The 14,748-nt window shown below is 39.7% G+C and overlaps 1 protein-coding gene across 6 annotated transcripts in view; it reads right to left on the reverse strand.

Annotated features, from left to right (window-relative positions):
- LOC139936943 (uncharacterized) overlaps window positions 1-14,748 on the reverse strand; it is a 212,923-nt gene that overhangs the window by 56,017 nt on the left and 142,158 nt on the right. For all 6 annotated transcript variants that reach the window (XR_011786037.1, XR_011786039.1, XR_011786038.1 and 3 more), the window contains exons 20-21: window positions 8,909-9,023; window positions 3,067-3,222 (exon numbers count right to left, since the gene is read on the reverse strand). Coding sequence is in view for 3 of the 6 variants with exons in the window: in XM_071931792.1 (XP_071787893.1) it covers window positions 3,067-3,222; window positions 8,909-9,023 (271 nt within the window). In the remaining 3 variants the exon portion in view is untranslated. The remainder of the gene's footprint in view (window positions 1-3,066; window positions 3,223-8,908; window positions 9,024-14,748) is intronic.

Here is a 14,748-nt window from a genome sequence, read left to right on the forward strand (position 1 = left end):
TCCAATGAATTTGTTAATTGTTATGTTATTCACATCTACTTGCATATTTTATCACTCGTTTCATTTTAAAAGGTCATTCGTGTCAAATTATAAATACTAGTTTTTTATTGAGGAAGGTTTTGTCACATAAATAACTGTTTATGAAAACAGGTGGTGTACCGGTAGTAAGGTCCGATGGGGAGTGCACCACTTCAGGAGTTCCCATGTGTGCGTGCAGAGGGAAGGTGAGTGGGTACCCCCTTGGCAGATTTCTGTAGGAACCTCCTGTGGAATGGTCTGTCTTTATAAGCACTGTACGATATATGACTCTGTTCTTCTAATGCTGAAGAGCCCCTTCAGTTGGTAGAAGCTCCAGCAGGTTGATGTGAAGATGTAGCTTTTCTGTAGGTGACCAAGTTCCCGCCACTGAAAAGTTCGTCCAGGTGGCCGCCCCACAACACGGCAGTGAGGAATCTGTATTCAGAGTCACTAATGGGTGGCGAGTATAATTATTTTACCGCAGGGAAGATTCTAATCTCGCTGCTACATGTACATCCCGCACTGCAGCAATCAGGTCTACATGTACATGTATGTATCATCGTTCTTTCCTCGCACAATTAGGGACTGGAACTGCTTGAAGACGGACCCTGCACTCTCACCCTCTCTAGATGCATTCAAGAATGCACTGAGGGTCTCACCTAGTCAGTTATCTTGCTGGCCAGTTTTTACTTGCACCATGTATATTTTGCACCTGATTGGCTTTCGGTCCCATGGTTTCACGCGTGCGCCCAGCCACAGTGCGGTAATCTTCAAATTTTCTGAAGCAGCACTTTAAAGGAAGAAGAAGAAGAAGAATGTACCATTTGAGATGGGATTGACTGGAACTGGTTTGGTTAAAGTGTGTGTTCGGGGTCGGTAAAGAAAAAAATCAGATGAAGCTGAAGAGGGTACATGAGCATTCTGTACCACGGTGCTAGGTCTTCAAGACTGGCCATCAATCCCAAAAGACAAAGCCAGGCCTGGCTGGGAGAGTTGATGGAGTAAGGAATATTTGAACAAATTCCGCTATGGTGAGGCAACATTCCACAGTAGAGGGGGGCGGGTGGGTAACCTTCCCGGTCGTCATGTTGAGGGATGCCCCTAGAAATTGTGGGCTTTGAGACGGACCTAGAGAAGACCTCTCTATGTTGATGATGAGCCCTTAGTTTGTTGAAGACCTTCGACGAGTGTCCATGTAAATGACAAGCCAGTCGTCCAGGTTCATAGAAATATGATTCTTGTAAAGACCCTTGGAGGCATCGGAACTGGTGATATGTATGACTCCTTAGGACAGCTCATAGCGTTTCCATCAGCAAATGCTTGGTTTGAGTAAGGCACTGAGGGGCCGAAGGTTGATGATCGGGAGCCAACAGATCCAGTATTTAGGAAGAGGTCGAGGCCCTTGGTCGACAAAAATTGGGCTGGTAGGGGCGCACAAGGGCCCTTTGTCACTTTTCAAGACCTTGTCGTGGGTCGACGCAGGTTGATCTTCACTTCAGTCTTAAGAAGCTTGGCTTCTTGAAGCATACCATCATCAAATTTATTGGCGAAGAGATCACTACCGAGGAAAGGTCATTTTTCCATCTGTTCTCTGGAGCACTGTGAGGGCCAGTAGAGCTGATCGAGGAAAAGTGACCTACGCAGGGAAGTAGCCATAGCCAAACTGGTAGTAATTGACTGTAAACATAAACTGAGGCAGTCATCAAGAAAACTAAACATGACTGGCAGGAGCTCTTGATCCACTGTCGTGGGGTCCTTTGAAGCCCGAGCGTGAGTTTCCAACAATAAAATAGACATGATGGCTACTTTGGCCCCATAGCCAAAATGACGGTCTAGCTTCTCAAATGAACTGTTGAGGTCTTTAGTGCGTTTATCTGGGAAGATATTTGTTCGGGTTGGTTTATCAGACCAAAGCATAACTTCAACTTTAGATAAAATTGTCGGCACCGTGAAAAATCTCTCAGTATCTTCAGTATTCGTATTAAAGAGAGATGATACACGAGCAGGAATTCTCACATGCTTTTTCTTTTGAAAGATTGAGAAAGCCTCTTCAATATAGCCTCAGAGCAGAAGCTGTCAACAGGAATGGTAAACTTTGGTGAAGGAGTGAGTTGGGCAGAACCTCTGCGAAAGGGCTTTTGGAGAAGGAGAAGGAAACTGTAAAATGTAAGTGTGTCCCTTTAACCCTGGAAATTTTTCCGTTGGGTAGGTGACTTGCCCGCCAGACTATCCTGCCAATTCGCAGTAGACCAGCCGGGGCAGACCCTGTAGGCTTTTCCTACAAACAAACGCGACATCTCTGACATGTTGCATGGACGTCGAACTCTAAGGGCGAGGGAAGACCACAGCAGGATCTAAATTTCAATTTTCTGTTTCTTCTTTCCTTTCGTCGATTCTGACATTGTAATGGAGGTGTCTGAAAACTGGACTGCTTTGCCTATATAGTGTGCAATGCTACGTTGTTTTGAGAGAGCTTGGGAAAAAACATCTTGACACTATGGGCGCTGTAAAAAAAGGGGATAATTTATGTGTACACACGGGACCTGCAGAGCAAGGAGGGGTGCTTTGTTCTTGTTCAGTGGAGTCGCTTGCGCTTGCGCATTGTCAATGCATTTGTGGGTATCGGAGGTGACGTATTTGTAGGTATCGGACGTAACGTATTTCCTGTAATAGAATATGGTTGTCAATGCAAATAACTTGACGTTGCAATAAAGTGAATTAAGACAAGGATATTGTAAAATATTCAGTACAAAAAGAAACCAAAAAACCAAGGATATGAAAAAAAAACCAAGGTCATACAAATTTCAAGTTTTTAAGACTCCATCTTCTCCAACATAATACTTTATGTCTGCATCAAGTTGCATTTTTTTTTATTTTGCTCCCCACTCCTTGGATGCACTCACCGTCTAAATCAGGGAATCAGACTCTTTATGCAAATTCAAGAAGTATATCAAAAATTATTTATACCCAATTTAATGCACTGCGTTCTTGATGTAGTTGCGCTTTATAAATGTCTTGTATACAATGTACATGTATGCATGTACTTACAGTTTCCTGATGACAGTTCGCTTTCTTCTTTTACTCTTTTTCCGAGGTGGAGGACATGTTGTTTCAACTTGCACAAGCATATGATGTCCTTGGCAAAGTACATTACTGAGGGTTACTTGGTAAGATTCACTTAAATCATCTCTGTCAGTTCCAAGTCTGTATAAAAAGTAAATGTAAAGAGAACCTCAATATTAAATCGTTATGCAGAGAAATTTGAGTGAAGCGCTTATAAATTCTAAAACATGACCAATAAAATTAAGTGTATAATTAAGCTTTGTAATACAATTTGCACAGGAAGCAAGGTGATATTCAAGCCATCACTTACATACAAATAGTTTGTTTGTTTGGTTAATTTCAATTTGCACAACTTGAAAATACATTAAATAACAGCAGTTATAATAGTAATGAAAAATGTTTAAAGGCAGTGGACACTATTGGTAATTACTCAAAATAATTATTGCCATAAAACCTTACTTGGAAAAGAGTAATGGGGAGAGGTTGATAGTATAAAACATTGTGAGAAACGGCTCCCTCTGAAGTGACGTAGTTTTGGAGAAAGAAGTAATTTTCCACGAATTTGATTTCGAGACCTCAAGTTTAGAACTTGAGGTCTCGAAATCAAGCATCTGAAAGCACACAGCTTCGTGTGACAAGGGTGTTTTTTTCATTCATAGTTATCTAGCAACTCCAACGACCGATCGTGCTAAAATTTTCACAGGTTTGTTATTTTATGCATATGTTGAGATACACCAGGTGAGAAGACTAGTCTTTGACAATTACCAATAGTGTCCACTGGCTTTAAGCCAAGGTACAAATTGAGGTAACACCTAGAGGAGGTAGAACCAATGACTGAAAAACAAACCAATTGTTTGATCAATTATCTGATGGTCAAAGGGCTGGAGACATTGACAAGTATGAAGTAATGACCTTTTAAGGTTTTCATTGTTTTAGCTCATTCAACTGAAACCAGTGCGCGCTGAAAATGTATCAATTTTGAGTGCGTGCGTATAAACAGACGCCGAGCTCATGCGCGCGTTTTAATGCACAAGGAACAGCTATCATCCAATCATTTGCCTCCTTTGACCCCAGTGAAGGCGCTGAACAGATCATTATTTCAAAGAGTCACTGGTCTCAAAGATCAGTAATGTGATTAATGCACGAAAGAGATGGGAACCATCAAAAGCTCAAATATGGCCCCTGAACATGTCTGGAAGTACTGCCGAGAGAAAAGTCACAAAATTTTGACAATTGTAGCCGTTTCATTCGCTAACAAAAAGTATTTATTAATGGGAATAATTATGAAGTCATTGGATTGGTTTGGTGTAATAAATGGCAGCTTGCATGTGTCACACATGTGCTTCACAATATCTTTAAAACGCAATTTGATGGGTGTTTCCTGAATATTGTTATCATTTTTAAAGTGACAGTTGACAATAAAACTAACACCACTGATTTCTTGTTGTGATCTGATGATGTCAATGCAACTTGACTTTCGTCACGTGGTCATTGTGTAACGCATCACTTCCCTTGCACTATGATCAGATCATCAACCGTGCACATTGTTAAGCGTAGCAGGTATTCTGCAGCTAACTGCCCAGTTTTAATACCTGTCTATAGCGGGACCCGCAGTACAGGAATTTGCACAAAACAAAAAACATTGCATAAAAGTTACAAGTGCGCAATCAGTAAACACATCGCAAAGTTTTAGTGAAATCGTTATCCAAAATCCATCGCTAAGTTGTGATAGATTTCGTGTTTAGCGACCAATTTTGGCATTTAGTGAAATTGGCCCCTTGGCTCAACGATGACATCAAGAGACATCTGTTTGAGTCTGTATTTCTGTACGGAGCCGACACATGGACTCTTACTGCCAATCAAAAAAGAGCACTAGGCGGTGTCTATACAAGAATGCTTTGGATAAAGTGCAGTCCATTAAAATACCAAAGAGATGCAAACACTGAATTCTGAAAAAAGTAGCACGCAGCGATCGCAATGTTTCAAACAAACTATACACCGAACTTTGCTTACAAAACAAAAAGTCATCACATCAGCGAATGTTTGCCGCTTGCCGCTGCATCCGACACACGTGAAAGTCATGAAGTCTTAGAAAAGCTGCAGAAACTATTTCTACAAAGCAACTGTAGAATGTATGCAGTATAAGGTTGCCTACACTGACGTCATATAGGCAAATATGTGTGATGGATTATGGGATCATAGAGATGAGATTGGTAACTAAATATATATGAACGAAAACACGTGTGAATTCGCCGCTATCATACCACACGGATGAGTTCATGCTGCCTGCAGATGATGAGGATCGTTGTAACTTTTGAATGTTTTTTTGACGCTGATGTGATAGTAAGCTACGCTGACGTTCTCTCAAGAAGCTTTCAGTCCATCAAGGTACGCTTTCAATTCCAAGATGCTTTAAAAATCTTTCATGTAACACCAGTTCCCAGTTTCATCTGTTAACATGGTTTTAAAAGCAGAAAATACTGCTTAATCGACTTCTTTACTAACCAAAAATTTAATCGGGCACCAGCCACAGCAATTCAAATTTAAGTATTTTGGGCTAGTAACCAGTTTCTGCTAAGAAATACTATTCTGTGCTAAGCAAATTTTTGTGCTAGTACAGGCTTTGTGACTTTGGGCCCTGGCATGTCAGGAGCATGTAACGCCACGATCGCATTCCCAACTGCATCAAAGCAAATCAGTGGAGCCTTATTTACTAGTGCCTGTGGTACGTCAGTCACCCTTGGATCTAAAAAGCTTTATTAAATTGTTCTGAATTTGTCCCCACATATTTTGGGGTAGTTTCTTTGTGTTCTTGATCGGGACGATCTTTGAAAGGATTTGCCTAGGGTGCGTTCCACTCGCACAAACGACTCGCAACTGTTCACGCAAATGTTTTTTATCTTTGGACTGATTGGTGCGCATTATGCGATGTCAATGGCGGTGCCCTGAAATGAAGATGGCGCGCACCGTACATATTATTTTTTTAAACTTTAGTTTTTGCTGTATGTAGCCCTCTTTTCTACATCTTTGTTCAACTAATTAACTCACCGAAAATACAATGCAATTATGTTTGTGACAAAGAAATAATGCCGTATGCCTGTCCGCCATGTTAAAAACCACTCGCCAACACCTCAGAAGTATGATCGCCTGAAGTTGCCAACGTTCGCCAACGGTGGCAGCACACAACTCGTTCCACTTGAAATTGGTGGTGAACGTGCGCAACTGTTGGCAACGTTTGCGCGAGTGGAACGCACACCTGATGATGCGTGTAATATGTCGATTGCTTATTAAGAGTCCCTGCCTGTAAGAGTGTACCAAGTGGTGATTCATGGGTTCTCAGATCTTCTTCTAAAAAATTAGAGTGATACATCATCATACCAAACGAATAAATCCAAAATTTTAGTTTGCTGACGCTTTCGGTTTTGGAGTTACCAGTTATCAAAGTTTCGACCTAAAAGCCCTTGAGAAACGAATAGTACATTCCCTGTAAACACAAAAATGTGCGCCAAGGTCATCCCAACAAAAGTAAAACATTTTTTGAAACCTCCAGTTGGGCTTATAACAAAAGTAAAAAAAAAAGTTGGGATCTCGTTGGCGCATCATGTTACGCGCACCTGAACCATTTGATTTTTGCTTTTTATTTGTTGCTGAGAATCTATATAATCATAAAATGCGGACAACTTAATGGGATCATATTGGCGCGTGGATTTCTAGACGACGCAAAATCGCCCAAAATAGGCAGTAGTGTAGTTTCATATGACCTTTGACCTTTGTTATATTGGTGGGCCAACATGATCTCAATTATTTTTCATTTGAATTCTGTTAAGGAACACTCAACTTAACCAAATACAAGAAAAAATTGATGGGATCTTGTTTGGCACAGATACTTACAGTGATGAGAAAAGTGAATGTTGTCCCAATTTAGGCCAAAATGTGTGAAATGGCAATACTTTAGAAAATTTTCAAAAAATCTTCTGACATGCAAGATGCAGAGATCCCAAGATTCTTTTTCCATTTGTCATTAGATGAAAACTGTTCCAATACCCAGTTGCCATAAAAACAATTTTTTGTTTTGGCGCGCGAAGTTACGGAGGTGCGAAAACGCAATATATTGGTAAAATTTGAACTTTGACCTCTATTATCTCTCTGCGCCAACGAGATCCCATGCACTTTGCACTTAAATTTGTTTTAGGGATGCAAGCTCTCTCATTTGAACTTGTTTAATTCATGGGAACTTATAGGCGCGCTGAGTTATGAGGCGTTGAAAATGGCACGAGGGCACTGTTCGTCAAAGGTTCAGGTGCGCGTAACATGACGCGCCAACGAGATCCCAACTTTTTTTTTTTACTTATGATATAAGCCCAACTGGAGGTTTCAAAAAATGTTTTACTTTTTTTGGGATGACCTTGGCGCTGGTTTTTGTGTTTACAGGGAATGTACTATTCGTTTCTCGAGGGCTTTTTGGCCCAAACTTTGATAACTGGTAACTCCAAAACCGAAAGCGTCAGCAAACTAAAATTTTGGATTTATTCGTTTGGTATGATGGTGTATCACTCTAATTTTTTGGAAGAAGATCTGCGAACCCATAAATCACACCCCCCCCCTAATTTGGTACATTCTTACAGGCAGGGACTCTTAAAGTTATAATGGATTTGTAGATTGAATCATTAAGCTGCGTCATAGTAAAACATTGATATAAACAGAGCACCAGTCTACTTACAACAGTGCGCATCAATGTCCCCAGATTTGACAGTTCAATGGCTGGAAAAGCGTATACGCTGATCTTAGACCGCTTTGGTTTTTTTTAATAATTGTTTGCTAATTACGTCATATTTTGATGATTTTTTTTTACAGCAACCATCTTAATAAATTTCATCTATGATTCTACACCACTAAATTGCGTTAATGGTGAGCCGGTGTGTCCCTTTAACCACGGCGATGAAAAAGGACTTGTTCAAAACAAATTTACAGGATCTAAACACCTATTTGTTTAATTTGCCCAAGTGTCCCAATGGAAAAATTTGTACACCAAAATATTTACCTTACTTTTTGCCGCTGTCTGTACACGACGTGAAAAGTATTAAACAGCAAGAAAAGAATTCAATAAAAAACAACTAGAATTTCAAATTAACAAAAATACAACAGAATAATACTTCAGGTATTATAAAGTTGACTTTTTTCACTATGTAGTTTTCATATCCTCCCGGTCTTAAAAAATACTTGCCTGCTCCGCCAGTACAAAACCTTTGATTTGTTATTCTGGTGAAACCCTTTCTACATGTATGTTTTACATTCTCATTGCATTGCATTATTTCTTCTATGCAAAGCTTTCAATGGTACATGTACTTTAATAAACATGTAATAATAATAATAATAATAATATCAAAGTCTTATACATACTCAGCGCCTTGTTTGGTAGATACATGCGCTATATAATATATAGCGCACGTATCTACCAAACAAGGCGCTGAGTACGTACAAACTTTCAGAAAGATGGGGTATTGCAGTGATGGATTCTGAGACCCAATTATTTAGCACCGTATAAGGATTTACAAAGTGCTAGGGCGCATATAGCAGCCACCACCAGGATTACCTGGGCAACTCCTTCTCTTTTCGATAAGTGCACTGTTTTTTTTACATGCGTTACACAACACATGGGACCAATGTCTTTACGTCCCATCCGAAGGACGAAGCAATGGTTAAGTGTCCTGCTCAAGGACACAAGTGTCACGGCTGGGGATTCTAACCCACACTCTGCTGATTAGTTTGAATTTGATGCTCTTAACCGCTCGGCCACGACAATTCCACTAACATGTATGATACTTACATAAAAATTGGTTGAGGCTGTAAGAGTAACTGTGTTTTCTCTTGGCTACTTTGACTATCAACGCTTATTGCACTACTTGAACTTGCAATTGTCTTCCTGCTTTGTAGACTAGTACCTGTTTTAAAAAAACAGACGTGCAACTTGAAAATTACAAAGAAAAGAGGATCATATTAAAATAAATACAGTTAATAGTGGTTGCAAGAACTCTGCAGACTCCAGTCTGTGTACGTGTGGTACCCGCCTCCCTTAAGTTGAATGGGTAAACATAAAATAGACGGTAAATTATATTTGCAACCTTGCTCCGCCGACCCACATGACTTGATTGACAATAGTATATTAACCTAGACAGAGAAGCTGCCATGACGAGCTGCCGATCGTCAGACAGAACCAATGACTGACAGAAAAACCAATTATTTGATCAACTGATGGTCAAAGGGGTGGAGACATTGACAAGTATGAATTAATGGCCATTGAAGGTTTTTTGATTGTTTTAGCTCATTCAACTGGAACCAGTGATACACTCTTTGAGTTTTATCTTTTCATATGTACCTACATGTATATGTAGGAAGCAATATTTGATTTAAGTTTCAAGTCAGTACATCATTGCAATCAGGAGTTATGACCATTTAAGGTTTTTATTGTTTCAGCTCATTAAACTGAAACCAGTGACAGAGAGATTGATTTTTGTTTTAACAAATTATTTCAAAACCTTAAGATTTAAAGTCACCTGGAAATATATCTATTTTTTCTTCAAACAGTAGAGTATGTGTTTCTGAACAATTAAATACATTTTTGAGTATTGTTTTTAACGATTTAAATGTAAAAAAAACAAAAAACAAAAACAGTTGTGTGGGGGGTGACTCCGCCTACCCCTTTTGTGACGTCAATCGAGGGAGACTTTGCCTCGATCAAACATCGCACACATACCTGCAAGCACATTCAAGTCCTAGTAGTGAGTTTTACGTTTCGAAAAAAGGTTTTATCTTGCATTTTTTTGGCAAAGTCGACCAGGTGTATTGCTGCTGGATGCAGCAAAACAACTATATTGCTGCTTGATGCAGCAAAACAACTAAAGATGGGGTTCATGGGGCAAAGTGGTCCGGTCCGACGTCTTTTCCAGCGCTGTGCAGCAATCACTTCGAGCCGTTGGCTTTGAGAATCCGGAATACACAACACATTTTGACATGAAGAGAAAAGTTCTTTTCTAAAACATGACGCCATCCCAACAATTTTTCCAGAGAGTGGGGAAGTCGAAGAAGGTACCTGAAAGACGGTACGAACCTCAAGGAGCATTTGCCTTACGTAAATAAAAATCAGGTATTGTTTCAACTTTGAGGGCATGTTCAAGCTTGCACCAAGCGTCACTATCTTGTGTTGGCACTGCATGCGATTCATCACGCCTCGATTGACGCCACGAACAGCGCCCTCTCGGGTCGGGCTTATTTTCAAATTGGTAAATAACATGGAAACTAATTTGTTTAAACCTTAGTTAATTGTTTATTCATATTCCACTCATCAAAACACATATTTTAGTGACAAAAGCTTTATTTTGACAAAATACATGTGTACCACTTCCAGGTGACTTTAAGTTTGAGTTTGGTTCTTTAAAATCCAGATGTCAATGTTTGAGCCTGAAATAAAACTTTTAAAAAAAATTATTCCAAAAACTTTAACATTTTTTTTATTCCAAAAACTTTTGAAAAATTATATTCCAAAACTTCAACATTATCGGAAAACATAGCTGAAAATTACCAAAAATGACTAGCAAGTACACATAACAATCTCACTTGGGTCTGTACATACCCAAAATAACTCCACTCAAAGACTGAAACTTAAACCAAAAACTTTAACATTTCCACTGAGCCAACTGTGTTTAGGAAATGGCCTCCAACAGGTGGATACACAACCTACTAGAGAAGGTGCTATTCTTGACAAAACAATAACCAATCTTTCAGATTACTACCAGCAGCCAAACATCTGCTCTCCCATTGGAACAAGTCATCACTGCACAGTCTTATTTTTACCAAAGCTGAAAACAACCAACAAGGAAAACACTTCATATACTTTGTAGTACGACCAATGAAGGATTCCTCAATACAATATTTTGGTATGTGGATCACTCATCATGACTGGCAGGAAGTCTACTCTAAATCTAATGCTACCGACAAATGTGTTGCCTTCCCAATACTCTGAATAAGTCAATAAATACCCACTTCCCAAGCCATGGATGACTAGCCTTATAAAGAACCTTATTCTCAATAGACAACAATGTTTCAACAAAGAGCACCGTTCACACCAGAGGAAAACTCTCTTTTGTTGGCGGTACAGTGTAACATCTCCAGACGCTTCTTCACCTTTAAGCAAAGAGTTGGAGCCTGACATGTTGATGGTTTTACCAAGGTGCACATGTGATACACAAACTGGTCAATGAGAGCAAGTTCTCCATTACGACCAATTCCCTTGACATCTTAACTTTGCTTCTCAGAGACTTTCTTTTCCCCAATGGTCATGTAGGAGAGGCTGTGTCGCATCATGTACATGTAAGAGCATGGAAACTGCCTCATAGGTTGTGCAAGTGTCTCAGTTACTGCACGTATCGGGTAACATGCATTTCTTTCCAAGTTTCTGACGCTTTTGAGCACATAAAGTTCACCAGAAGTGACATTTCTCCACCTGCAAATCACTCTTACCCTTCATTGACTGCCTCTATGCATGGAGCATCAACCTAGTGTCAGCCTACTAAGATGTCCTCAAAACGTCATCTCTCCTAAAGGACCATGGCTTCCATAACATAAAGGAACCCCCACCTGTACTATTCCTCATCTTTTCCAGTAAACCCTTGCCCTTCTCTACAAAAACGTCTGACAAGAACTTGAGATCAGCTTTGTTCAAGCCATTAAATAGCCCATACCTGACGTGTAGGAGTGGCTTTTTCTTTCCCATTCTCTTTGACCGTGTCACTGCCTTGGCGAGTACCACAGAGCCCTCTTAGCGAGTACCACGTTGTACAGTACCGATTGAAAATAACTAGACGCTGTGCGATAAATTTAGCGCGATAGAAATGCCTTGGCGCGATAGACTGTTGCGCCGCCTAACGCGTGGGTCTTATCGCGCCAGACAACAAAATGCGTAAACAGCCGTCGGCAATTAGTCGCGCGTAGGCGGTACTCTTTCGCGACAATCTCCACGCGACAATCTCCACGCGAAAAATGCTGGACCATTCTCCTTGTATGGTTGCGTGAATGCTTGAGATGTGATTCATTGTTGTTACCAGCTGAAAGCAACCACAGTTTACAGCCTATTACAGCTTTATTTGGAAGGAAAAAGCCGGTTTGATTTGAAGAACTATTTACTGAAAAGAAGTTTGAAACTCCTGCGGCATCACAGAGGAATTGTTGCGTATAGACAACCCATTCCAAATGAACCAATGCACGAAAGTTCTATACAGTCACTTTTGTATAAACCTACCGCCTAAAACTAACCCAATAGGCAACGACTACGTCTTTATTTGGAAGGAGACAGCCCGTTTTATTGGACGAGCTAGTTTCAGAAACAAGTATAAAAAGCTAGCGGCATCACATAGGAAGTGTTGGTGTCCTCTTTTGCCACTGTCCCCAGTGGATTAAATTCCCATCAATGGGAAAGTCGGATCCCCCAAAAACCACACTTTTTAAGCAAAGCTTCTTAAATGTTTTACCAGCGGCATCTCAAAGGAACCGTTGAACAATGGAGCTGTCACTCATCTTACTGAAGGGTGTGCATTTTTTTGGTCGGGATAAATTTATAGTGGGGGGTTTTGGCCCTGTGAGTTTTTTTCAATTATGTGCTATAAAAAGGAAACATAAACTTGCTTAAACATAGTTCTTCAAAAGTAGGATGTCGTCTTACAGAAATAATTTATGATTACAAAGTCGACAGCCTGAGAGAAGGATATCGCCTCCTTGATACGTTTTATTTTCTTGCTCTGATGCTGCAAAACGTATACGTAAGATGACAACATCATGAGATCAATTATGTCGGGATAAAAAACTCCTTGAAGTAGAATGTCATTTTCCAGATTTCGGGGATTTTTTTGTTTTGTTTTCAACTGCAAGGTAAATAACAACCCGTACACACGTATAGAAATAGGTGGAGTAAAACCTTGGCTGCCAAATTGTTTGCCGCACATTGAAAAGAAAGCAAGTTGACGGTCGGTCACTACTCCTTAAAGTGGCCGTGCTCATGCACCATCCTCTGACCATGGCAACACTGTTGCTAAGAAACTTTCCAATGCTTATGGGCCTTGCCGCGGAAATTATTTCAGCAAGCAAGCGCGTAACCCCAAATAATAGAATTCAGAACCACAGAATCAATCAAATACGTCGTTTATCTTTACGGAATGTGCAGATTTATTTGAAGGCTTAACAATCACGAAATTAAAACTGCAGCGGCATCACATAGGAATCATTTTTCTTTGAAGACTTAGCTTTTTCAAGACGTTCTTTGGGGATTAATTTTTAGAAAAATTGAAAAGTTAATGGAGAACAACTTCCTAAAAGGCCCTAATTCAAATATCAAAATAATCCCAATTCCCATAGGTCTTAGCATTTAAACGACAAATTATTGAAACGAAAGTTCTGTTAAAGTTATGTCATTTGAATACAATACCGATACAGTGTTCGAAACGCTCAGACTGGCGTAGACTATTAAACTCTCAACTCTTATTATTTGCGGAATAAATTCAATTGCCATGATTAAAGATTAAATTTTAATTAAATAATTAATTTAATTTTTGAACGAGTTTCATTGAAGGTTTCCTGGTTCATAAATAAAAACAATTCTGAAAAATACTTATGTTCGAATTATCATTGTTTTAGAGCTTACGGATACGGAGGAGCATGGAAAAACTTCACAAAATCAGCCTTATGCATGAGGCATGGACATTATGTTGAATAACAAAACCCAGATCTCGGATTGTTTAATAATTATTTATGCTACACGAAAATCAGTTTTGGGTTAAAAAGTTGAAGCTGCCAAGAAGAAAAAAAAAACACCATCGAATTTGTTCAAGTCTGCAATATTCTTGAAAAATTATGGTAGAATGATCATTTAAAACACAAAGGTAATTTTAACAATACAACCTCATGCGTCACATCAAATTTTTCGCAGCAACGGAATCACTAAGGTTAGTTAAAAAATATCTGAGTTACACATACACGTTAAGCCAGGGTAAAAACTAAGCTGTCAGATTGTTTTCGATCCGCACATACTTGAACACAACAGTATGCGATGAAACGAAAGCCAGTCGGTAAGAGACTATTGCAGAGTGGCCGTGCTCTTGTAGGCGCCGTCCTCTGACCATGGCAACACTGTTGCTAGGCGGCGTAAGAACCTTTTCAAAGCTTTTGGGCCTTGCCGCGGCAATTATTTCATAAAGAAAGCGGTAGGCCCCAAATCACAGAAGTCCGATCAACAGAATCAACCAATTACGTCTTTATTTTGACGGAATCGGCAGATTTGTTTGAAGGCTAACAATAAAGAAATGCTGAACTCCAGCGGCATCACAGAGGAATCGTTTTTCTCTGAAGATGGACCTTGTTACCCACCCCCAGGTTTGAACGCGGTGAACATCAGAAAAAGTGTCAATCACTTGGGAAAAATATAGAGGGGACTTTTTGAAGACGTACCAACCATTCTTTGGTGATTAATTTCGAGGGAAACTGGCAAGTTAATGGAGAATAATTTCCTGAAAGGCCCTAATTCAATTATCAAAATAATCTCAATTCCTATATAGCTCTTAGCATTTAGGAGAAAAATTATTGAAACGAAAGTTCGATTTAAGTTATGTCAGTTGAAGCCAA

The sequence above is a fragment of the Asterias amurensis genome, chromosome 5 (assembly GCF_032118995.1).
Source record: "Asterias amurensis chromosome 5, ASM3211899v1".
Classification (NCBI taxonomy): Eukaryota; Metazoa; Echinodermata; class Asteroidea; order Forcipulatida; family Asteriidae; genus Asterias; species Asterias amurensis.